This window comes from Silurus aristotelis (assembly GCF_946808225.1).
Source record: "Silurus aristotelis genome assembly, chromosome: 11".
Taxonomy (NCBI): domain Eukaryota; kingdom Metazoa; phylum Chordata; class Actinopteri; order Siluriformes; family Siluridae; genus Silurus; species Silurus aristotelis.
Window position 1 is genome coordinate 15,508,476 of NC_139584.1, and position 26,622 is coordinate 15,535,097.

Below are 26,622 nucleotides of genomic sequence, written 5' to 3' on the forward strand. Positions count from 1 at the left end.
TTCCCTTTTGCATTGTATTTATTTATTAATTTATTTTTTACTCAGTCACAGATATTATTTCAAATGTAGCAAGGTACAATATTTTAAACAAAACAGACTTAAGTAAAATTAGAATTTAAATTACTTTAAACTGTATACACACACACACACACACACACACACACACACACACACACACACACACACATATATGATATACTGTAAGAGGCGGTACTCCAATGTGGCTAAAATTCCTCCACAGCGCTGTAACAGACTCATTGCAAGTTATTGCAAACGCTAGATTGCAGTTGTTGCTGCTAAGGGCGGCCCAACCAGTTATTAGGTTTAGGGGGAAAACACTTTTTCACACAGGGCCATGTAGTTTTGTATTTAGTTTTCCCTTAATAATAAAAACCTTCATTTAAAAACTGCATGTTGTGTTCACTTGTGTTATCTTTTATAAATATTTTAATTCATTTAATGATCTGAAACATTAAAGTGTGACAAACATGGAAGGGGGCAAACACTTTTTCACACCACTGTACACACACACACACACACACACACACACACACACACATATATATATATATATATATATATATATATATATATATATATATATATATATATATATATATATATATATATATACATATATTGTAGAAGTACAAAAAAACCTCAATTACAGTAACGTGAGTAAATGTAATTTGTTATTTTCCATTTCTGCCAAGATGCCACTCTTGGGCCCTTCAGCAAGGCCCTTAACCCTCCATGGCTGCTGTATCATGGCTGACTCTGCGCTCTGACCCCAGATTCCTATCATTCCTGGGATATGCGAAATACTTTCACTGGGCTGTATTGTACATGTGACAGGTAAAAATCCTTTTTTCTTTCTTTCCATAAGCAAATTGAAATGTATAATATATTGTCCCAGGATATCATCAGAATATATAGACAGCACGAAGGATTCAGAAAACCTTTAGAGACGAGAAGTATTAGAACAAACAGATGTGTTACTGGGGAAAAATAGACGTCAATGAGGACATTGTAGTCCTGGAGTTGCTCTTTGAACTACAGCGACCACAATGCAAGGCGCTGGAAGCTCCTATCACTAAACATTTTGCCCATAGTGGAGTTGTGAACAAGCGGCTATGTCTCGTAACCGGGGAGAGAAATAGATTCCTGTTCGACACGATCGGGATTTATTTAACCGATCTCATAAGGTAGGATTTGTGTGTTTACATCTACGCAGCAGTTTGTGCGGGGTGACGAGCTTGTTCGCGACAGTTCTGCTCCGCGGCAAAGTCAAAAGTGTGTCAACTGAGGCGTTAACGTTAGCAAGACTCCGGGATCAACCGTGTAAACACCACGGCACAGGTGATCGCCAGCGATCAGCTCGGAGTCGGTGATTGGGTGGAGTTAGCAGTGCCCACGGTCTTTTTATTTACTTTGCCAAGTTATGTGAAATGAGTTGGTTATCCTGGTGTAGAAGGTAGCTGAGCTGGCTAAGGCTATACCTTAGGGCAACTGTCAAGCCATTGAGTAATGCACACGTCACATGGGGTAAGTGCATTAGCAGGTAATAATCACGGTGGTTATGCGGGATCGAGCGTGTATTTCATGTGATGTTGCGTGTTTGATGGGGTATGAGGTAGAACGCGTAGACCTTGACAGCTAGCTTGCATTAGCGCATTTTAGCTCGTTGGTACAGCAGAAGAGATCATCTGACTGGGTCAATCGACAGTCGTTTAAAGTTAGCTAATACTCGGGTTCGGTTCCTTTGAGCCTCAACAAGAGGCGTGTATTTGGAAGCGATGCTTCATTCCTGGAGCTTTTTTTTTTTTGCACATGATTAGCAAAGCAGTTTAGATGACTTAGCGGCTATGCTATAGCAGCCCGAACTCCACGTATTGGGCACGTCATCACGTGAGGAAGCACGCTGAACTTCCCTAGTGGATGGTGATAGGCTGGCTGTGTGTCAAATGTCTTCATGCTCACTATATAGGTAGGATAGGAAGGTGTATATTCTGTAGAGCTGCTAGGGCACTAGATGATTTATATGAATGCATTTGGGATTTACTGATGAGCAACACAGCGGGTTTATGAGAAGCTGGGTCACTGTGTAATGCAGAAGTTTCTAGGTAGAAAAGGACATTTAAAAACACATCATATATATATATTTATATTAAATTACCGACCACTCATAACAGTATGTTAACAGTTTTTGAGCACAGTTCACGGTGTAACCCACGAATGCAGGTTTAATCTCGGTCATGCAAAAACCAATTCACATGTGAACATAATCCGAAAATACCACAGTCATCTATGGGCCAAAGCTCATTTACAATGTACTGAGTCAAAGTGGGAAAACTTCTGTGTTCAGACGAGTTAAAATTAAAAATAGTTTTTGAAAACCCTGAATGATGCATCCTCTGGACTAAAGAGGAGAGTGCATTAGTCCCTATGGTTTGGGCAACTTGCACATCTGGAAGGAGACTATCAATGCTGAGATGTTTATACAGTAGAGGTTTTAGAGCAACACATGCTTCCATCCAGACCCTGTCTAAGGTTTGGTTTGCTTAATTTCGCAAAACAATGCTAAACTGCATTCAACTGCAGTCCAGATCTTTCACCAATTGAAAACCTTTGGTGCATCATGGAAAAAAGAAATAGGACAAAAAAGACCCAGGAGCTAGAATCCGGTATCGGACAAAAATGGAATTGGAACATTTCTCTCCCAAAACTTTAGCAACTGTTCTTTTCAGTTTCCAGATGTTGTTAAAGAAGAGGGGGTACTAGACATTGGTAAACATGGCACTGGCCCAACCTTTTTGAGACGTCTTGCAGCCATCAAATTCAAAATAGTTATTTTTTTTCCCTGTTCAAATGGTACATTTCTTCAGATTAAACATTTGAAAAGTTTTATGTTCTTTTATAAATGAATATGGGTTAATGAGATCATTACATTCTAATTTTATTTACAGTTAACACTTTTTCCAACTTTTTTCGGAATTGCGGCATTTGCGTTTATCTCCTCTGTTTATTAGTAAAAGTGAATAGTCATCGCTAAATGCATGAATGTTGCTATGATGAATATTAAGAAAGATTTTACAAGGTTGTGCATTTTCAGCTGGTTGCCTCTGACTATTTATCAATCCTTGCATTTTATCTTTTAGGTAAACATCAGTAATCAAGATGTGGACATTACATTGTTCATGACCTTGCATGGGATTCTATCGAAGATCAGATATTCTGAGGATGGGATTTGAGATTTAGGTGCGCTAAGGACAATGAATTTACACCAAGTACTCACTGGGGCCGTCAACCCCGGAGACAATTGTTTCTCTGTCGGAAGCATAAACAACGTGCCGTTCACGGTAAGAACGCCATTGAAAAAATGCACTTGTGTGTCCAGAATAGTTGCACATTATTCAGTGTTTGGGCTGCTTTCATTCATCTGGTCTTTTCAACAAGAATTTCTGCACAGTCATCATCTAAAGATCAGCTGTTTGCTGATCGAATGGATGTTTTATTCACTGGCCAGTGTTTTTCTTCGAAATGCTCAAAATGGCAGTCAGTAGTAGTTGTTTTTGATCATGAGGGGAGCATCTAAATTGGATTGAACCAGGGGGTATGAATCTGATATCAGTGTGTAATGTACACTCGGAAGTGTTAATGTCAGCCGCATTGGTTTTAATGACCCAGAGAACCTCTGCTGATTAGAACGAATCAACGGAAGAAGCTGGATACTTCCTTTTCTATATTTTAAAGTTTCCTCATAAAAGTTTTATATTTCCTTCTTTGTGTTAGTGCTGGAATAATGAAATGTCAAGAAAAATTCATATTGGCCATTTGCCGATTGAACCCTTGTATAAGCTGTGAGGAGAAATGAGTGAACAAACTATATAAAAAAGAGAAGAAATCTAAAGAGAAACAGTGACTGATCTTTGAATAACATGAAGGTGTTTTAAACTTTTAATATTTGCAAGTTTTTCGCTTATTCTATTATCACTATTTATAGTTGGTTATAATTTTTTAAAGCTGATGCAATGTTGTTATGCAAAATATGCTTTCGTGCTCTAAATACATTTTCATGTCCTCTTGTATGATAGGCCTATGCTTCTGGCTGTGATATTGTAATACTGGGAAGTGATTTTGAGAGGCTTCAGATCATCCCAGGTGCCAAACATGGGAACATTCAAGTCGGGTGTGTGGACTGCTCTCAACAAGGACAGGTAAGATTATGGGATTTCCTGTGTCTCATCTTTTCTTCCATGATTTTACTTAAGATTAAAAGGCACATACATCAGTGTTTTTTGTAAGTATGTTTTTTGACAAGATACATAATTACAGTCCATGTCATAACTTCTTATAGTTTTCAACTCAGATTTGAAGTTCAGGTTTATACTGTATAACTTTTGGCCTGACTTTTGACTATTGTGTTTTATCTCAGAATTCATCGAATGTTCACATGAATACATGGACTTCTGTATGTAGTGTATTAAATCTTAAAAGACCACCATAATTTCACATTAAAAAACATTCTTAATGCATGATCACTTATCTAAAGGGCAGTTGATAGTTGATCACAGTTGGAGCAAACCAATAATACTATGTGGAAATCGGAGAATTCAGTTCCTTCGAAGTAAGCTGTTTATGGTTAAAGCAATCCACAGCAGCTTTAGTTGTGGTTATGTGATCACATGTAAACCCATCAAAACAGGAAGTGTACTTCCTGAGAGAGAAAAAAAAAACACCAACCTTGCAGAATTTTTATTTTGGCATATTAAATTGACGATATTATTCTCATGCTTCCATATTTTATTGAAATATGGTAGAAAGGTTTTTATATAAGTTGTGGTCACAGCTTGGTGTGGAATTGCTGTCTGTTACTTACTGATCATAGACTGATGATGCACTATTATGGTTTAGAGAAGTCCTAAGCCAAATATGTCACGGAGTGACTCACTCTTGCATGATGACAAGCTAGGAAGTAGCACTTATATACCTAGACTAGTGTAATAGAAAATAACATGAGAGAGACAAATAGATTGTTAAAGAAAAGTTTTTTTAAAGAAAAGACTTTTTAAAGAAAAGTGCCACAACGTGGATGTCTAGAGATGGATCTTATTTTTTGTGTACAATTCTGGGAACCCAGACAAAGTTCAAGGCTGTGTAACTATTTACTGTTATTTAAAGCATTTCATGTTGTCATCTACAGATTGCTGCATCCTATGGAAACATTGTTTGCATATTTGAGCCTGTGTTGTTGAGCCAAAAGGAAAAGATGCAAACGGTGAGCTTATGTTTCGCAACTAGCAACCCAGTGATGTTACTTTTAGGATTGTGTCATCGTAATTGTATACTGTGTCTCTCAACAGAAACTGAACTATCACTGGCAAACCACAGGCCAGTTTATTTTACAGTCTATAGCACACAACATTGCCTGGAGCCCCACAGGTACAGAGAATTATTATTAAATCAGTGCTTGCTCCCAGAATAGTCCTTTTTTTCCTCTGGTACATAATGTGTGTGTGTGTGTGTGTGTGTGTGTGTGTGTGTGTGTGTAGGTACTAGTCTTTTGACTGGTTCAAGTTGCCTGCAGTTATGGTCCAATCTGAATCTTTGTGGTGGTGCTCAAGAGGAGATGGGTGGTGACTCTCTGTCCTCTTGGAGGTCTTTATGGCAGTGCAAGTAAGATTTTCTGATGTATTTTAGTACTTGAAACTTTCATCTCATTTCACCGAGATGTCATTTGTTTAGAGTCTGTAGTTCTGGCACTAATACACTGCAATTTCCCTCTGTTTTTAACACAGGACTGCATCACCTGTTCACCTCATTAAGTTTAGTCCAGATGGAGAGTTTTTTGCCACAGTGGGGCAGGTTTGTATGCGTTTTAGTTCTTGCTTGCTATCTGCTTTAAATTCAGTATGTTTTGTTTGTACTGAATTATGAGTGTGATCTTGTGTGATCTTAGGATGACTGTTTGGTAAAAGTGTGGTATAGCACAGGCAAGTGGCAGTTTGATGCCGCAAAGCTGTTTAGTCCACCTGAACACAACCCTCAGGGGAAGCCGGACTTCTCCTTCATCTACTTAGCTCATCCACGCTCGGTCACTGGCTTCTCCTGGAGAAAAATCAGCAAATACATACCCAGGTAAGGGATTTCGATGGCTGAAAAAAATGACTGATAGGCAAAAATAAATGTATATTTATATAATCCTTTGGCACCACATAAAAATTCAATGCACATTGTATTATTATTTTAATTTATTTGACCCAAAGAAATTGCAACTCCATTAACTTAATTATAAGTAAATAACTTTTTTCCTAAAGAATATACCAGAAGAAAGTGATATATATATCCAGTCTATAAAAATACCGTATTTTCCAGACTATAAGCCGCTACTTTTTTCCCCACGCTTTGAACCCTGCGGCTTAAACAATGAAGTGGCTAATTTATGGATTTTTCCTGGGTCACAAGCTTCAAGCCAAAAAAACTGAGACCCATAACATTAGACCAATGAAATTACAGAGCGGGTTCAGGTGAACCAATGAAACTCTTTATATTAAATCAGATGCGCTCCCACTGTGGGTGCGGCTTATTTAGTCCGGAAATTACGGTAATAATAAGTCCCTCATAATCACTAATCCCTGATATTAACTACAGATTATAAGTCTATATTATTATTAATAATAATAATAATAATAATAATAATAATAATAATATAAATGATATATATAAATTGAGTAGTGTAATATAAATAAAAAAGGTCTTTATAAATAACTCCACATTGTTTAGTTGTGGATAGTTCGTTTGTTTAAGTGTTTTGAGAGACCCACAGCCACACACAGATTTACACCCTGTATTGCTAAAGACAATGACTAATTAGTGAGTGACATCTGGACTTGTATGAATCTGTGTATTACAAAGGTTGTTTTGTAGAGTGGAATAAATGTATTTTTATAGCATGTCCTGCAATTTACACTGCTAAACAATGTAGTACTGTGAGGAAAACACATGGATTACTTTTTGTATTTGAATATTTGTAATATTTCCTTACCACCCATTGAGCTGTAGTCATAGACAGTGATTTAATGTCGAATTGTCTATTAATAAAAAACTGCCTTTAGGACTGAAAAAACTGGGGAGGCTGAAGAAGCCATATTTTTACATTTGTTGTTAAATGTTATAACAAGACTATTTAAGTAGAAATAACAAAAAATACTCTGCTATGACGATGAGAGGATTACAAATATTGAAATGATCTAATAGTAGTATATTCTTTCTCTCTCTCTCTCTCTCTCTCTCTCTCTCTCTCTCTCTCTCACACTCACACACACCCTCACACACACACACACACACACACACACACACACACACACACACACACACACACACACACATATATATATTTCATGCTGGTGGATCATAACCAGGTTGAAAGAACTGCTTTAAAATGTCAAAAGAAGAAAAAGGAGCAAGAGACCAAAAAACTGAAAAAACTGCATTTAAACTAAAACAGGCTGTTCAGTAGCTGATAAAAAGTTTAAGACCACAGCACAAAAATCCCCACAACAGAACTAAAAGTGTCAAAATAGGACTCTATAGTAAATAGCCCCACCGTTGTTGTTGTTAACTTTAAACACTCGTTTCGACATGCTTAATGAAATTGTATTCAGGAGGCTGGTGGGAACGTTGCTCAATGTGGTAAATACTGCTTCACGAAGGACATCCACAGTCTGAAACTGACGTCCGTTTTGGTAAACTTTCCTTGCCATCCATCCCCAAACATTCTTAAGGGTATTTAGATCTGGGGAACACACAGGATGGTCCAGAAGTGCAGCGTTATTGTCCTGGAAGAAGTCCCTTGTCAGGCGGGCAGTGTGAACTGCAGCGTTGTCCTGTTGAAAGACCCAGTCATTACCACACAGACGAGGGCCCTTAGTCAAGCGGGATGCCTGCTTCAACATGTCCACATAGCCAGATGCTGTTTGACTTCCTTGCACAACCTGAAGCTCCATTTTCCCATTGTAAGAAAAAGCACCCCAGATCATGATGGAGCCTCTTCCAAAACATCTCCAGTGGTATCTCCTTGTCGTGCCAGTATCGTTGGAAGCCATCAGGATCATCCAGGTTAAATTTTTTTCGTACAAAAATAACATTTTCCTTAATCTTTCAATGTCTCATGTTTGGTGCCCCCTTGCAAATTCCAAATGGGCAAGTTTGTGGTGTGGGAGGAGACGTGGCTTTCGAAGACGTTTTTTCTCTTTAAGCCCTTCTCTCGCAGATAGAGTCTAATGGTTATTGGGCTGCAGCCAGCATCAGTAAGGGCCTTAATTTGGGTAGATCCTCCAGCCCAGTAAAGGTGAAATTATTTTGGGTCTACCACTTGATTTTTTTGTCCCATTACTCTCAGGCTCTTTTAAGAAATTTAAAACTACTGTCTAACTGCTTTCAGCCTCGGCAGCAAAGAGCCCTTGCTTGTGCAGCTCAACAATCCTGACACTTTCAAAAACAGAAAGTTTGCTTTTTGCCATCAGGAGATCATAACATTGTGACTTCTGAAGGACAATGACATTAAAGCCATATTTTTGCACAGATTAAAAAATTTAAAGGCTGTGGTCTTAAACTTTTGATCAGCTGATAAACAGCCTTTTTGAGTTTAAGTGCAGTTTTCAATAAATTGCCTACTCTCTATTTTTTGTCTCTTGCTATTGTTTCTTCTTTTGGCATTTTGAAGAAGTATACGCAACCTGGTTATGATCCACCAGCATTAAATGCGAATACTTGGAATGTTTCCCCCGGTCTTAAGATTTTTTTCAGGAGTGTATATAATGTGTAGTGACATCAAACTGCTCCTTCCTCGAGTCAGCACTAAAAAGGGCTTAGGTCAGAATCGTGTGTGACAGAGAAATGCCTGGTTCAGGCAAATTCCACCATGTGCATGCCGACTGCCTAAATAGCACTTAGTGTGTAGTTGTCTGAGGTGAATATGTGTGAAATTTCGGTATTACTCCTCATTATCTATGTGTAACTCAACTCTAAATTTGACCCATGGCGTTTTGTCACACAAAGGAGTCATTGTGAATTTAACAGTGCCTTCTGTGCTTCCAGAGGTGCTGTGTGTAATGTGTTACTGACCTGCTGTAAAGACAGTGTGTGTCGGCTATGGGCTGAAACTCTGCTGCCCAGCGACTGCCTGCTCTCTGGACTGAGACAAAATCATGGTAGCAGCAGCAACGATACACTCAAGTCCAGTAACATTAAAAAGACTCATTACAATAACAAAGGCCAGAGTCGAAACCTGCCCGAGGTGAGTGACAGTTCAACCATGATGAACGGCTATGCAAAAATACTGAGAAATTGGATTATTTATGAGGAAACCTGTGTAGAGGATTTGAGATATATGGCTGATCTGAACACTTTAAATTATGAAGTGGACTTTCAGAGGCATAGTGCAGTTTGTTTCATGCCCTTTCATGTCTGCAACCTTCTGATGTACTTTTATTCTCCCATTGCTGAAATCTCAGAATGCAGTGTTTCAAAAACTGTTACAGAGAAAAAGTGGAAGAATGAGTTTTTAAATATAACAATACATTTAGTGTGGATTAATATAATTAAAGTGTAGTAAAATAGAGCCTATCTTGTTCTACATAAACTCAGAATACAATATTACAAATCATTTACTATTAACTGTAGTCTGCCTGTTGCTATGCACTATATTAACCTCTAATTAATCCGTTAGAAAGAGACCAACACAGAATCTCTTTTTACTACATATTAACTGGATATTGGACAATCTTCAGCACATTTGCAAAAATAAGATTATGATACAATTAAAATGGCAACTTAAAATCAGTTAATTAATGGTTTTAAATAATCAAATTAATCAAATTAATTTTGCTGTTGAATTAAGTATAAGCAAGCTTGAAAATTGTAAAAATCTTATTAATTTAACTCTTTTTTTATTTTTTATTATTGATTATTTTTTTTATATGGTGCCTAGCCCACTCTGGCCGAATTAAATCGGGGACCAGTAAGAGGTTTGGCTCACGCAAGGCTTCTCCCTGAGCAGCAGAATAAGCATCAAACCCACAGAGCCACGATCGCTCATGCCAATGCACTGTGCCACTTTCACATCGCTGCTAGCATCAACCCAGCCACAGGTACCTTCTTTTCCATCCACGAGCAAACAGGTTTTACAGAAACAAACAAAAATGCTTTGTATTTTTAACTGTTTCTAAAGTTTGAGAATAACCACTCCATCGAAATCAACTACATACGTGTGCATTTCCGTTCCTCTGTTATGCATGCTTGCATGTGTGTGCTTTTTTATTTTTTTTTTTACAAAAAGTCGGAAAGATTTATGTATGTGTGTGGCAAACCTGTGGGAGGAACTTGCTTGTCATGTCTCAGATGTGTTTTTTCCCACTGTAACCACACAAGATATTTAGTGTGAATGATCAAAGGTTTTTGCTGTATATTAATCAGAGTGCAATAGAAGAAAAAGTAACTGTTACAACATAATGGTTAACTCAGACATTCACAAGCCCTCACTGAGCACTATAAGGTTTGCCTGAACACTTACACTTTCATGCAAATATATAATCGGCCAATCACGTGGCAGCAGTGCAGCGCATAAATAGATCATTGATACACTCATTAGCAGCTTCACAAATTGTTCACTCGCAACAGTTGCGAGAGGTTAGTCAGAATGGTGCAGTGAAGAAAAAACATCTAGTGAACTGTAACTCCTTGCAAAGAAATGCATTACTGATGAAGGAGGTCAATAAAGAATGGCCTGACTGTATAAACCGCTCTGTACAATTTAGCAGAAATGCATCTTTAGGTAACAATAATAAGCTTTTGCTCCATTTCGCTCCTTTCGGTCATTTTGTAATGTATAACGTCTAGAGCTGCAACAACTAATCAATAAAATTTATAGTACATCTATTTGAAATTAGTTGTCAACGACATTAAAAATGGCGGACAGTACAGGGTCAACCGGCAGCAGGAAAAAAAATGTGCGTCCCAAGTCATCCAAGGCAATGGAGCATTTTAAATTAAACGCAAGGCATGGGAGCATTTTATATTAAACACAAAAAAAAAAAAACTGTACCTGGAAGTTATGCAAAACGGAGCTTGTGTGGCATGGAAGTACCACATTGATGCAGGCATCAGCACTGTTAGTAAAAACTTTATAATCCTCATGTCAAAATGGTGTACTAAAATTAAGCGCTATTGTGTAAACTGTTGGTAACTTTGAGACAGTCGCACTGGATCTGTTATGTCGTGACTCGCCAGCATCGGGTTGCGCGATCAGCTCGCTCTCGGCGTAGTGATGGATTCAATTAAAACACCCTGCTATTTTGCAAGTTCTCCCACTTAGAAATCATGGAGGGGTCTGAAATTGTCATCGTAGGTGCATGTCCACTGTGAGAGACATAATCTAAAAAAGAAAATTTAGAAATTACTATATATGATTTTTAAACTATTTATTTGTATGATACAGCTGCAAATAAGTATTTGAACACCTGAGAAAGTCAATGTTATTATTTGGTACAGTAGCCTTTGTTTGCAACTACAGAGGTTAAACGTTTCCTATAGTTTTTCACCAGGTTTGCACACACTGCAGGAGGGATTTTGGTCCACTCCTCCACACAGATCTTCTCTAGATCAGTCAGGTTTCTGGCCTGTCGCTGAGAAACACAGAGTTTGAGCTCCCTCCAAAGATTCTCTATTGGGTTTAGGTCTGGAGACTGGCTAGGCCACGCCAGAACTTTGATATGCTTCTTACAGAGCCACTCCTTGGTTATCCTGGCTGTGTGCTTCGGGTCATTGTCATGTTGGAAGACCCAGCCTCGACCCATCTTCAATGTTTTAACTGAGGGAAAGAGGTTGTTCCCCAAAATCTCGAAATACATGGCCCCGGTCATCCTCTCCTTAATACAGTGCAGACGCCCTGTCCCATGTGCAGAAAAACACCCCCAAAGCATGATGCTACCACCACCATGCTTCACAGTCGGGATGGTGTTCTTGGGATGGTACTCATCATTCTTTTTCCTCCAAACACGTTTAGTGGAATAATTAACTATTTTGGTCTCATCTGACCACATGACTTTCTCCCATGACTCCTCTGGATCATCCAAATGGTCATTGGCAAACTTAAGACGTGCCTGGACATGTGCTGGTTTAAGCAGGGGAACCTTCCGTGCCATGCATGATTTCAAACCATGACGTCTTAGTGTATTACCAACAGTAACCTTGGAAACGGTGGTCCCAGCTCTTTTCAGGTCATTGACCAGCTCCTCCCGTGTAGTTCTGGGCTGATTTCTCACCTTCCTTAGGATCATTAAGACCCCATGAGGTGAGATCTTGCATGGAGGAAGATTGACAGATTGACTGACAATCCGAGGGAGATTGACAGTCATGTTTAGCTTCTTCCATTTTCTAATGATTGCGCCAGCAGTGGACCTTTTTTCACCAAGCTGCTTGGCAATTTCCCCGTAGCCCTTTCCAGCCTTGTGGAGGTGTACAATTTTGTCTCTAGTGTCTTTGGACAGCTCTTTGGTCTTGGCCATGTTAGTAGTTGGATTCTTACTGATTGTATGGGGTGGACAGGTGTCTTTATGCAGCTAACGACCTCAAACAGGTGCATCTAATTTAGGATAATAAATGTAGTGGAGGTGGACATTTTAAAGGCAGACTAACAGGTCTTTGAGGGTCAGAATTCTAGCTGATAGACAGGTGTTCAAATACTTATTTGCAGCTGTATCATACAAATAAATAGTTTAAAAATCATATATTGTGATTTCTGATTTTTTTTTTTTAGATTACGTCTCTCACAGTGGACATGCACCTACGATGACAATTTCAGACTCCTCCATGATTTCTAAGTGGGAGAACTTGCAAAATAGCAGCGTGTTCAAATACTTATTTTATGTATATACAACAATAAAGCTACATAAAAGAGAAACACATAGCTAAGGACTAGTAAGTGTCCTCGCCACATAAAGGGCATCGTGTGCAACCTGGTGCAAGCGGTGCAAGACGACAGGGCAAAAGACAACACAAGACAGTGTAGGACAAATACACAAAATACACTGCGATAACCTACTGTATATTATACTGTGCAGTGTGCAAGACAGAACTGGATACAGCAGTGTACTTGTAAAGAACACAAAATGTAAACATAGAAGGTTGCGCAAAGCAGCAATAGCAGCAGTCAAATGGATGTACGAAAACATCATGTAAACAGTTGTGTACTAATAATAATAATAATACGGGTGATACTGAAGTCATGGATGTGTGAAATGAGTATGAGTGTGTGTTTGAGTTCAGTTTGTAGCAGTTCAGTACACACAGTTAAGTGAGTTTGTGTGCGAGTTTTTAGTTTAGTTTCTGTGGGTTAAGGAGCCTGATGGCTTGAGAGCTGTTGCATAGTCGGGATGTGACGGCCCCGAATGATTCCCTGATGGAAGAAGAGTGAAAAGTTTGTGTGAGACTTGTGTGGGGGCATCCACAATGCTGTTTGCATTGAGGATGCAAACAGCTGTCCTCACTATCTTCTGTATAGGCAGTGTTGCAGCTGCTCAGGATACTCTTGATGGTCCCTCTGTAGAACGTGGTCAAGATGGGGGAAGGGAGATGGGCTTTTCTCAGCTTTTTGAGAAAGTAGAGACGTTGCTGGGCTTTCTTGGTGATGGAGCTGGTGTTGAGTGACCAAGTGAAGTTCTCTGCCAGATGAACACTAAGGAATTTGGTGCTCTTAACAATATTCACTTAGGATCAATCAATGATCAGTGGAGAATGGTCACTCTGTGCTCTCATGAAGTCAACAATCATCTCTTTCGTTTTGTCAACTTTCAGAGACAGGTTGTTGGCTCTACACCAGGCTGTTACCTTTTGCACCTCCTCTCTGTAAGCTGACTAATCGTTCTTGCTGATGAGACCCACGACGGTCGTGTCATTGGCGAACTTGACGATGGGGTTCGAGCTGTGCATTGCTACACACTTGTGAGTCAGCAACGTTAAGAGCAGTGGTCTGAGCACACAGCCCTGAGGGGCCCCAGTGCTCAGTGTGGTGGTGCTGGAGATGCTGTTCCCGATCCGGACTGACTGATGTCTTCCAGTCATGATTAATTAATTTTATATTATAGATATCACAAATGAACAAAATTACAGAAAGGTGATAAAATACTATGAAACGAGGTGATACTGTATGTTGATGTAAAATGCTGAGTTTCTTTTGTTAGTTGTTTTGTTCTTGTTCTCCCTTTTTAGTGGTATTTGTATGTATGGTTGAAATGCAATAAAAAGATTGACAACAAAAGAAATGCATTCCAGAATGCATAAATCATTGAAAATTGAGCAGATGGGCTATAACAAGAGGAAACCACCTTGGGTTCCACTTCCGTCAGCCAAAAAACAGAACACTAAAACTGTAGTGGTCTGCTGACTCACGGTTTTTGCTGATTAAGAATTAGAATTTGATACTAACAGCATGAACCCACATAATCAACCCTGTGTCTTGTGTTGACAGTCTGGTGAGGGTAGAGTACTGGTGTGGGGTTGTCTCTGGACAACAACCTGTTTTAAGTATTTGTTGCTGACCATGTGCATTTCTTCATGTCTACAATTTCCCATTTTTGAATGGCTACATAATAATGCACTTTGTCATTATGCAATTGTTGTCATTCCCAGCATGACATTGTACCTGAAAGATAAAATAGACCAGAATTCTAAAAGTATTTTACCAACATCTAATAGAACCAGATGCTATGATCAATTGAGGGTGTTTTGAGAGCATAGGAAGACCCAGTATTAGTAGGAAATTCCTAATAAAGTGCTCAGTGAGTGTGCATAACACATTATTTGGACTACACTGGTATTATCCGCAACAATTTTAACCAGACTATCTCTTATGCTTGTGTGTTTATGTTGAGTGCTTGATTTTCAGAGAGCTGTAATAATTATCCTACAAGATAATTAATGTTGTACTGAATGTAATTATTCAATGCACATCCACATTCACTGGATTATATTAAAACCCTGTTTGTTTGAAATTTCCTAAACATATTTGTCTAAAAGCTAATGAACTGTTATGTTAGATATTCCTCTGCTGCCCTCCATATCATCTCTGAGCGGTTCAGATGATGAGGAGCCTGGTGGACCCTTCAATGTTCACTGGCTCAACAACAAAGAGCTGCACCTGACTCTCACCATGGAGGTGTTCCTTCAGCAGCTCAGGACCAATTTGGAGCTTCAAAACCCAACACATGATGGTAGCTGTTGTCATCGTTTTAAACATTAGAAGCCCTTTTTATTAACTATGTCAATTTAGCAGTGGCATTTATTTGGGAATTGTATACACATAAGGTATATCCTTTTTACATGAGTACAGGCTGTGATGAGGAAGACAATTCTCTAGACCCTGAAAGCAAAGAAGGAGAGACTTGCTGCAAAAATGGAGCCTTAATTCCTCTCCCTAAAGCGGCAGTGAATCACCAGGTGGAGGTGTTACTGAGTGACTGGAACAAGGGAGCAGACATGCTTTTTAGCATCCACCCCATGGACGGATCACTACTGGTGTGGCATATTGATTGGCTGGATGAATACCAGCCCGGGATGTTCCGACAGGCACAGGTAGGCACAATATTTAATGCATGCCTATAAGATAATTTTTCTTACTTCTTCTTAAAAAGATCTATATAAATAGCTTTACATTTACGGCATTTGGCAGACGCACTTATCCAGAGCGATTTACGATTGTCTTATTCATAATACTGAGCTATAGCTATATAACTTTAGCTATATACTATAACAATGAGCTATAGGGTTAAGGGCCATGCTCAAAGGGCTGAGATTTGAATTCATGACCTTCGGATCAAAAGTCCAATGCCTTGATGGTTAACACATCAGTGAGTGTGTTTTTTAATCTCAATTCTGACTTTTTTTTCTCGCAACCTTTATCTCCCAATTATGACTTTACACGCACTCACCGATGTCTTAACCATCTCTTCATGTCTCAGAATTGTAGCAACTAAGTTTCTCGCTGACTTATTCATTCTGCCTAAAGTGTGTGTGTGTGTGTATGTATATATATATATATATGTATGTATGTATGTATGTATGTATGTATGTATGTATGTATGTATAAATACACAAAATGTGTGTGTCTGTACATAAGCTATAAACATTTTATGGTATGGTTTAACAACATGGCAGTAAGATATGTAGAAATATTTAAATTTCAAATAGCAATAGAGGTGAAGTACCTCAACATCCGAATTAATTTTTTTAATGTTTTATTCATTTACAAAACACAATCAAAACATTAAGGTAAATTGTTAAATTGTTTATATTTACACATTTTCTGCAGTTGAATTACTGTCTAAACAACTATGTCTGGTTGTTACTCTACCAATGGAACAATAGTTTTGCTATCTTTTCTGTCACAGGTGTCTTTCGCATCTCGAATTCCGGTTGCCTTCCCTACGGGTGATGCCATCTCTCTCAGCCGTAGCATAGTGATGTATGCCTGTAACAAAAATGTGGATTTGGCTATCCAACATGGTCGCCAGCGTCCTCAAGGCGTACAACGCACTTCTTCAGTTTTAGTTGGCCTGGGGCAGAGCAAGCAGTGTCCGAACGGCCTGCGCCTGAGCATCTTCACGCCCAATGTACTGATGATCTCTAAGCATTCTGATGGCTCACTAAACCAGTGGTCAGTGAGCTTTGCTGAGGGCTCAGCCTTCTCCACTGTGCTCAGCGTCTCGCACAAGTCACGCTACTGTGGCCATCGCTTCCACCTCAATGACCTGGCCTGCCACTCTGTACTGCCCCTGCTTCTAACCACCTCACATCACAATGCCAAGGCGTGCAACCACATTGCTCACTCAGGGCCTGGGCAAGTCTCTCCGGGGCAAAGAAACCGCTTTTCCTTGGGTGCTGTTCCGCAAGATCCAAATGCGGTTTATAGTGAACTAATATTATGGAGAGTTGATCCAGTTGGACCCCTGTCATTTTCAGGGGGCGTTTCTGAGCTGGCTAGAATTAATTCACTTCATGCATCAGCCTTCTCTAATGTGGCCTGGCTTCCAACTCTCATCCCAAGCAACTGTCTTGGTAAGGAGGTCTCTTTTTTTTCTGTTCTGTTTTTGGATATTGTAGCATGGATCTGGTTGCCTTTGTGCAAAAACTTGTGTCTACTTATTCATTTACTCTTTCCACAAAGGTGTATATGGCAACTCGCCAAGCGCCTGTTTTGTAGCGAGTGATGGCCAATCCTTGAGACTGTATCAGGCAGTTATTGAGGCAAAAAAACTGTTGAGTGAACTCTCCAATCCTGAAATATCAGTAAGTATATTTACAATACAGGTAGACCCTGACTTTCGATGGAGATGCATTACAATAACTCCATATTAACTTCAAAATAACGTAAGTGGCCTAGCCTAGTATTCTGTATTTGTTAATAATAATAATAATAATAATAATAAAAAAAAAAAACAATCTCTAACACGGAGACAACTGCACAACTGGAATTTCACAAGGCAGAACATATCGTACTAAATTAAAATTTTCTCACATCACTATTGTCATGGTAAGATCGAAAGATCCAAAAGTTGAACCATCGTAACTTAGGGACTACCTGTAGTTGATTTAAATGAAATTTCGATTAAAAAGTAAACCAAACAATCCATCTGTTTTGTGTGGTGCAGAAATATGTGGGAGAAGTATTCAATATCATAAGTCAGCAATCTACGGCAAGACCAGGCTGCATCATTGAGCTTGATGCCATCACAGAGTTTGTAAGTATATGTTCTCAGATTCAAACCATGAATTAAGATTTAACATGTTATTAGTATGTAGTCATAGTAGTAGCATTGGGAGTTTACACCTCTTGTTAATGCCTCCACAGCAAGGAAAGGAGACCCAGTTATTACATGTGTTTGAGGAGGATCTGATCTTGGGGAACGAGAAAAAGGATGATTGTTCGCAGGAGCTGCTGTCTGCTGAGAATAGTAGTGTGTCTTTCAGGAAATTCATCAGATCTTTGTCGGTTGCTGTATGCGCACTTGTGATGTCATTTTTCCGTGTTCTTTTTTTAGCCTTTGGCCCGGCACTATTTCGGGCACGCTTTTTTCTGGTGGTGATCGAGATTACGCAGAGCAGGAGATCGATTCTGCATATGTGGCATCTGCAGCTGGCAGCAGCACCTGTTACTATGGGTGTGTATCTGATTTTCTTACAAATAAAATATGGTTTTCACATAGAAAGATAAATAAATATAATTCATTATTTCTTCAGGCAAGTGAAAGCTTCAGTAACATATTTTGCTGGGCTGTAACATAAGTAACAGTAACATAAGTGCTTAGTCTTAAATAGTAGCCATCATATGGTGAGCTATTTATAGACTGAAAAAACACTGAACGTGAACTCCTGGGGCAGTTTGTAGCCTTAGTCTTTATCTTCTCCTGATCGGTTTTTGTGCACAAATCTTTTGCATTTTGACAAAAAAGATGATCTGTGCTTGCTGTTGGAATAGCACAAATTCAAAACCAATGGGGGTGCGCAGAGTAGTGTTGCCTTTGTAGTTTACACTGTGATATCTCATGAGTGTGATATCACATTTTTTTAATGCTGGAACATGCTTGGTTATGATATTTGTTGGCTTATATTTATCCATTGCACATGCTGTTTTATAATGCTATTTTCAGGAGTTACCTCCACCCCTGCTGATAAAAACGCTGCGGCTTCATCATTAACATGCAACTTGCAGAATGACTCGACATCAACCCTTAAATCATCACTTAGCAAGTCCAGCCTACGCAGTGCCTGTCGCCTCACACTGGCCAAAGAGAGAGTTTTCAGTCAGGAGCTGAACCTTCCAGATGGGGTAGAAGTTCTATCTGCCACACCAGCGGCAGGTATGAATCTGGCAAATGTTATCTTCGCGATATCCCCTGATGTAAATCAATGCAAATCCATGTAAATTGAGATTGTGTGTTGTTAGTGTTGAACCGATCATTTTGTTTGTCTTTACCGTTTGTTTGATTGCATATGTTTAAAAAAATAATAATAATAATTTTTAGGAACATATGAATAAGTCCTTTTTTTGGTGGTATATTTTGTAGGCCATTTAAGCTCGTCGTCTCTGCAGCCAACTGGCCGGGCCCCATATCTTCTTGCCACAACCTGTACAGATGGAACTGTGCGGTTTTGGAGTTGTAGAGTCTCTGACAATGACACCTCTCTTTATATTTGGGAGGAATGGCCTTTGTTAGTGGAAGAAGGTCTCACCAATAGTAGTGCATTGAACTTTCCTGACAGGCCTGTGAGCATCAGCTGCTGCCACACTAGCAGAGTAGCTGTGGCATACAGGGACCCGAAGCCTTCAAGACATATCAAGAAGCCCCTCATTCATGTGAGCATATTCCAATGTGAATCCACTGGAGGATCCCAGTGGATGTTAGAGCAGACCCTTGAAATGGATGTTTCAAGTAGTCTAAATATCAATGGTTCTGATAATTCTGTGCCTGTGCCCAGCTTTCAGGATCGATTAATCAGTTCTGAGGACTGTTTAAATAGCAATGGTAAGAGTCTAGTTCATCTGGATTGGGTTTCCAGAGAGGATGGTTCACACATATTGACTGTAGGTCTTGGCTCAAAACTGTACATGTATGGGCTGCTGTCAGGAAAACCTCCTGAGCTGGGGCTGTCAGACACCAGCAGGGAACACTGCTCTTCAAGGTTTGTTCTGTTGCGTATTGTGGACCTAGTCTCCTCTGTAGAGGGCTCTTTGCTAATCCCAGTCTCACTGTCTTGGGTTAGAGATGGCATTCTGGTTGTGGGCATGGACTGTGAAATGCATGTCTACTCTCAGTGGCAGCCTGCAGCATTAGCCAAATCAGCTCTGACTACAGGTGATGCAAATGGTGGCAGCATGACCTCGCTTTCAACATCTCTAAAACAAGAGGGACTAAGTCTCCAAACATCTAAAAAGACTCTTACCAGGTCTATGACCAGTCTAGCTCAGAAACTTAGTGGTAAGAGGACAATGTATGACCTTCCAGCTGAAATGGAAGACTGTGGATTGTTTGAAGCAGCACACCACTTGTTTCCCACCTTACCCCAGTATCATCCGGTGCAGCTTTTGGAACTCATGGACCTAGGCAAGGTGCGAAGGGCCAAAGCTATTTTGTCTCATCTGGTTAAGTGCATAGCTGGAGAGATTGTAACTCTAAAGGACACCAATGTGAACCAGGAACGTCGTCTACGATCACTCACTATCAGTGCTAGTGGCAGCACGTCCAGGGACCCCAAAATGTTCAACAAAACTGAGAGCTCGGACTACACAGAGATTGACTCCATCCCCCCATTGCCCCTGTATGCTCTGCTCGCTGCAGATGATGATACAGCTCCCTGTGCTAAAGCCAAAACATCCAGTGTTAGTGGGGACAGTGGTCATGGTTCCAGCCGAGCAGACACCTATGATGAGCTTTTCCAGACCAGCCCTGTGAGTTTAGATGACATGGATGTCTTAAATGGGGAGGAGGAGGATTCTAAGGCTAAAGTAATTGATTTGTCAAAATACAGTCCCACTTTCTTTGGACCTGAGCATGCCCAGGTTTTGTCAAGCCACCTGCTTCATTCTAGCCTACCTGGGCTGACACGGCTAGAGCAGATGTCTCTCATGGCTTTAGCTGATACCATTGCCTCAACCAGCACAGACATCAGGGAAAGTCAGGGAAAAGGTGAAGGTCAGTATAAACTGTTTACATGTCTGATTTTTTTTTAATGACTGTGTTCTTACAATTGTAACTAAATGTTATAACCAAAATTTAGGTGGGGAGACACTGGATGAATGTGGCTTGAAGTTCCTGCTTGCTGTTCGATTGCACACTTTTCTTCTGACTTCATTTCCTCCAATGCATCGTGCACAGCTCCTTTGCCAAGGTATATTTCCAAAGCACAAGCATCAAAATTCATGTCATGTCATTCCCAAAATAGGATGAAATTGGATAAATCTTTTAGGTTTTTACTTGAAGTCGACCGATTAATCAGCACCGATAGTTGATTGCTGGAACTCTGGGCTATCAGCAAAAAATTCATACCGATAGTTTTTCCAGGTTGCTGGAGTGGTTGAAACGGTATGACGTCATTATACAGTATGAGAAAGTCCTCTAGAGGCGAATCACTGATGCCACATGCTGTTTGTTAAAGTGTCTTTTTTTTTTAAATAAATTTTGGATGTAACTTTATATTTATTTGGAATGTTACTTTTTGTTTCAGTTTGAATGTATGTCTTTTATTTTCCTCAATATGTATTCATGTAATTAATATATTTATTTAATTTAGCACAATTTCATGATTCAGTACAGAATTTTTATGTATTTATTTATTTTTTCATAAAGTTTAGTTCTATTTCACATCCAGTATTCACTTTGACAACTATCGGTTGATTAATCGGTTATCGGCAAGTACGATCCAACTTAGCTTTTAGTATCGGTAAAATCTACTATCGGTCAGCCTCTAATGTTTACTGTGGTTTGATTGCATTTTTTAAATCTGACACATCTGTTAGTTTGTTGTGATTCTTCTTGGTACTTTGAGTTAGTTTGACAACTTGGGGCTTTTATTCTGGTTCCTGGCTTGCAGGCCTGTCTACATGTCACTATACCTGGGCATTTCACTCTGAAGCTGAGGAGGAACTGCTCAACATGTTGCCCTGCATGCAGAAAGGAGAACCAACTTGGCCTGAACTGAGAGCCATGGGTTTAGGATGGTGGCTAAGGAGCACTAATAAGCTTCGCAGATGTATTGAAAAGGTTGGAACAGACAAAAAATTCTCTCTCTCTCTCTTTCTATATAATTAGCTGATTAGAGTGTGATACCACCAGTCTCCAATGTTGAACTTAATAATTAATTTTGGGTTTTTATTAGCTTCATTAGCAAAATTAAAAGAAATAAACCTTAGAAATATATCAATCTGAATCTATATAAAGTACAAGTTTCACTTTTTGTATTGAATTACTAAAATAAATCAACTTTTTAATGATATTCAAATTTATTGAGATGCGTGTGTGTGTGTGTGAGTGTGTGTGTGTATTTATGTATATGTATACAGTGAGGAAAATAAGTATTTGAACACTCTGCTATTTTGCAAGTTCTCCCACTTAGAAATCATGGAGGGGTCTGAAATTGTCATCGTAGGTGCATGTCCACTGTGAGAGACATAATCTAAAAAAAAAATCCAGAAATCACAATATATGATTTTTAAACTATTTATTTGTATGATACAGCTGCAAATAAGTATTTGAACACCTGAGAAAGTCAATGTTAATATTTGGTACAGGAGCCTTTGTTTGCAATTACAGAGGTTAAACGTTTCCTGTAGTTTTTCACCAGGTTTGCACACACTGCAGGAGGGATTTTGGCCCACTCCTCCACACAGATCTTCTCTAGATCAGTCAGGTTTCTGGCCTGTCGCTGAGAAACACGGAGTTTGAGCTCCCTCCAAAGATTCTCTATTGGGTTTAGGTCTGGAGACTGGCTAGGCCATGCCAGAACCTTGATATGCTTCTTACAGAGCCACTCCTTGGTTATCCTGGCTGTGTGCTTCAGGTCATTGTCATGTTGGAAGACCCAGCCTCGACCCATCTTCAATGCTCTAACTGAGGGAAGGAGGTTATTCCCCAAAATCTCGCAATACATGGCCCCGGTCATCCTCTCCTTGATACAGTGCAGTCGCCCTGTCCCATGTTCAGAAAAACACCCCCAAAGCATGATGCTACCACCCCCATGCTTCACAGTAGGGATGGTGTTCTTGGGATGGTACTCATCAATCTTTTTCCTCCAAACACGTTTAGTGGAATTATGACCCAAAAGTTCTATTTTGGTCTCATCTGACCACATGACTTTCTCCCATGACTCCTCTGGATCATCCAAATCGTCATTGGCAAACTTAAGACGTGCCTGGACATGTGCTGGTTTAAGCAGGGGAACCTTCCGTGCCATGCATGATTTCAAACCATGACGTCTTAGTGTATTACCAACAGTAACCTTGGAAACGGTGGTCCCAGCTCTTTTCAGGTCATTGACCAGCTCCTCCCGTGTAGTTCTGGGCTGATTTCTCACCTTCCTTAGGATCATTGAGACCCCACAAGGTCAGATCTTGCATGGAGCCCCAGTCCGAGGGAGATTGACAGTCATGTTTAGCTTCTTCCATTTTCTAATGATTGCTCCAACAGTGGACCTTTTTTCACCAAGCTGCTTGGCAATTTCCCCGTAGCCCTTTCCAGCCTTGTGGAGGTGTATAATTTTGTCTCTAGTCTCTTTGGTCTTGGCCATGTTAGTAGTTGGATTCTTACTGATTGTATGGGGTGGACAGGTGTCTTTATGCAGCTAACGACCTCAAACAGGTGCATGTAATTTAGGATAATAAATGTAGTGGAGGTGGACATTTTAAAGGCAGACTAACAGGTCTTTGAGGGTCAGAATTCTAGCTGATAGACAGGTGTTCAAATACTTATTTGCAGCTGTATCATACAAATAAATAGTTAAAAAATCATATATTGTGATTTCTGGATTTTTTTTTTAGATTATGTCTCTCACCGTGGACATGCACCTACGATGACAATTTCAGACCCTCCATGATTTCTAAGTGGGAGAACTTGCAAAATAGCAGCGTGTTCAAATACTTATTTTCCTCACTGTATGTATGTATGTATGTATGTATATGTATATATATATATATATATATATATATATATATATATATATATATATATATATATATATATATATATATATATATATAATATATTATAATTTTTTTTTTTTTTACTATTTTTATTAGAGATTTTTAGGAAGTGTAATTGAATTTAGGAATTTTTTTTTTGTTAGTTATTCCTGTTTCCATCACTCTTATCAGGTAGCAAAGGCTTCTTTTCAGAGGAATAATGATCCCCTGGATGCAGCTCTGTTTTATCTGGCGATGAAAAAGAAAGCTGTGGTCTGGGGACTGTACAGGTAAAACCTTTTTTTCCAATTTTTTTTTGTATCTTATTTTGTGTGAGGGTTAGGATTACAAAAAACTTTATACTGGCCTATTTTAACTTGGAACTTTTATTATTTGAAGGTCGCACAAGAACGTGAAAATGACTGCTTTCTTCAGTAACAACTTTAATGAGGACAGATGGAGGAAGGCTGCATTGAAGAACGCATTCTCTTTGCTTGGAAAGCAGAGGTTTCAGCACTCGGCAGCCTTCTTTCTGTTGGCGGGTTCCCTCAAGGATGCTGTTGAGGTGACTGATTTTGGGGCTGAAAATATTCTTTTTAAATATGAAAAATATTTAAGGAATGTGTTTGGAATTCGAGCATCATTTGGTGAAGTTAAAAGACACGTTTGAGTTGAGGCATTCATGCTTTGGTTTTCCGAAACTGAAAATCTTTTAAAGAGCTGTAATGAAGAAAAAAAAGTAATTGATGGAAAATCTTTGGTGCTTCTCAAGTCCTGGAAAATAGAGGCACTAAATAAGAGATTCTGAAAGGATTAACGTTTGTGAAGCTTTATGATTGATAAATTCTTGCTAACCTCTTTGTTTCCTAAGCTCTTTACAAAATTTTCACCAAATGTACAAATGAAACATTTTAACTATCACCAAAAAATTTTTTATTGGGAAATGTGATCTTCTTTCGGCTGCTCTTGTTAGAGGTCGCCACAGCGTATCCTAATTCTCCATACTACTCTGTCCTTTACATCTGCCTCTTTTAAACCAACTACCTGCATGTCTTCACCACTTCCTTGAACCTCCTCCTTGGTCTTCCTCTTATCCTCCTTCCTGGGGGCTCCATCCTCAGCATTCTCCTACCGATATACCCCATGTCCCTCCTCTGCACATGTCCAAACCATCTCAATCTCGCCTCCCTCACCTTGTCTCCAAAACATCCTACATGCACTGCCCCTCTAAAAAACTAATTTCTAATCCTGTCCATCGTCGTCACTCCCAACGAAAACCTCAACATCTTCAGCTCTGCTACCTCCAGCGCCACCTCCTGTCTTTTACTCAATACCACTGTCTCTAAACCATACATCACAGGTCTCACCACAGTCCTATAAACTTTCCATTTCATTCTTGCAGATACTCTTCTATCACAAATCACTTCTGCCACTCTTCTCCACCCACTCCACCCTGCCTGCACTCTTTGTGTCACTTTTCTAACACACGCTCAATTACTTTGCACTGTTGACCCCAGGTACCTGAACTCCTCGACCTTCTCCACCTCTTCTCCCTGCAACTGCACCACTCCACTGCCCTCCCTCTCATTCACACACATATACTCTGTCTTACTCCTATTGAATTTTATTCCCCTTCTCTTCAGTGCATACCTCCACCTCTCCAGGCTCTTCTCAACCTGCTCCCTACTCTCACTACAAATAACAATAGTAGTGTAGCAGTAGTTACTGCAGGTCTGCGCATCTCTCTTATTCTTGAAGATCGGTACCAGCACACTCTTTCTCTATTCCTCAGGCATCCTCTCACCTTCCAAAATCTTGTTGAATAACCTGGTTTAAAAACTCTACTGCCATCTCTCCTTAACATCTCCATGCTTCTACCGGTATGTCATCTGGTCTTACCGACTTTCCACTTCCTCCTTACTAATCCTATCCACTTCCTGCTTAATCTCATCAACATCCACCCTTCTCTCTCTCTCGTATTTCTTATTCATCAGCTGCTCAAAATACTCCCTCCATCTTTTTAACACACTTTTCTCACTAGTCAACAGACTTCTATCTGTACCCTTCATTGCTCTAACTTGCAGCACATCCTTCCCAGCTCCTTCCCTCTGCCTCGCCATTCGGTACAAAATGGCGTACCGACTGGGAATGGGAATGTGATATAGAATATTATTTATTTTGTATTTTCCTTCAATTTGTGTAATCTTGTGTTTTAACTGTCTGTATTTCACGTATATTTGGGATTACATTTGTTGGCAAAAGTGTTTTAATGTTTGTAGAATTTATATAAAATTATCTTTGCAATGAAAAGACGAACTGATTTTTTGGAATTTATCTAATTCCATTGACACAGCAAGGGCAAATGGATTTTCTTCTTTTATAGCTTTCATTTTTTAAGTATATATGTAAGACATACAAATGAGTTAAAAAGACAGACTAAACTAACTGGTGGTGCCATTGCCATCAACGCATTAGTGTTAGTTATTTTTGTATGTTCCTGTCTTCTATTTGCCATTTTATTATATATTTTTAAATAAACATGCATACATTTAGGTTTGCCTGGAGAAGTTGCAGGACCTGCAGTTGGCATTGGTGATTAGCAGATTATATGAGTCTGAATTTGAGACCTCTTCCACGTATAAGAAAATTCTTCAGAGGTATGTGCTGGGTCAGGACCACCAGCTTCCAATGCACCAGGATCCCTTTCTTCGCAGTATGGCATATTGGGTTCTAGATGATTACAGTCACGCTTTGGATACTTTGCTCGAGCAACCAAACCCAAATGCTGATGCTTTACACCAAGGTAGGAAGTAATACTATGTCATACATATGTCATTTGATATTTAACAGATTGGTTAGTGATTAATGCATTTTATTTGGAAATTGTTCTATCT

The 26,622-nt window shown here is 39.4% G+C and overlaps 1 protein-coding gene across 3 annotated transcripts in view; it reads left to right on the top strand.

Annotated features, from left to right (window-relative positions):
• The first annotated feature begins 1,063 nt into the window (after positions 1-1,063).
• Positions 1,064-26,622, top strand: part of dmxl1 (Dmx like 1) — a 41,658-nt gene continuing 16,099 nt past the window's right edge. Inside the window, exons 1-24 of one of the 3 annotated variants that reach the window (XM_083553689.1) lie at positions 1,064-1,205; positions 3,159-3,359; positions 4,095-4,217; positions 5,204-5,278; positions 5,364-5,442; positions 5,553-5,676; positions 5,799-5,865; positions 5,960-6,138; positions 9,100-9,298; positions 9,992-10,151; positions 15,096-15,269; positions 15,389-15,630; positions 16,446-17,112; positions 17,222-17,343; positions 17,706-17,795; positions 17,906-18,011; positions 18,096-18,215; positions 18,705-18,914; positions 19,122-20,747; positions 20,833-20,943; positions 21,646-21,815; positions 23,921-24,018; positions 24,128-24,293; positions 26,282-26,531. In XM_083553689.1, the coding sequence (XP_083409815.1) occupies positions 3,273-3,359; positions 4,095-4,217; positions 5,204-5,278; positions 5,364-5,442; positions 5,553-5,676; positions 5,799-5,865; positions 5,960-6,138; positions 9,100-9,298; positions 9,992-10,151; positions 15,096-15,269; positions 15,389-15,630; positions 16,446-17,112; positions 17,222-17,343; positions 17,706-17,795; positions 17,906-18,011; positions 18,096-18,215; positions 18,705-18,914; positions 19,122-20,747; positions 20,833-20,943; positions 21,646-21,815; positions 23,921-24,018; positions 24,128-24,293; positions 26,282-26,531 (5,245 nt within the window). In that variant the 5' untranslated portion in view covers positions 1,064-1,205; positions 3,159-3,272. Of the gene's footprint in view, positions 1,206-1,235; positions 1,546-3,158; positions 3,360-4,094; positions 4,218-5,203; positions 5,279-5,363; positions 5,443-5,552; positions 5,677-5,798; positions 5,866-5,959; positions 6,139-9,099; positions 9,299-9,991; positions 10,152-15,095; positions 15,270-15,388; positions 15,631-16,445; positions 17,113-17,221; positions 17,344-17,705; positions 17,796-17,905; positions 18,012-18,095; positions 18,216-18,704; positions 18,915-19,121; positions 20,748-20,832; positions 20,944-21,645; positions 21,816-23,920; positions 24,019-24,127; positions 24,294-26,281; positions 26,532-26,622 lie in introns of those variants that run through there. The other 2 variants (XM_083553691.1, XM_083553690.1) reach the window with 2 other exon arrangements.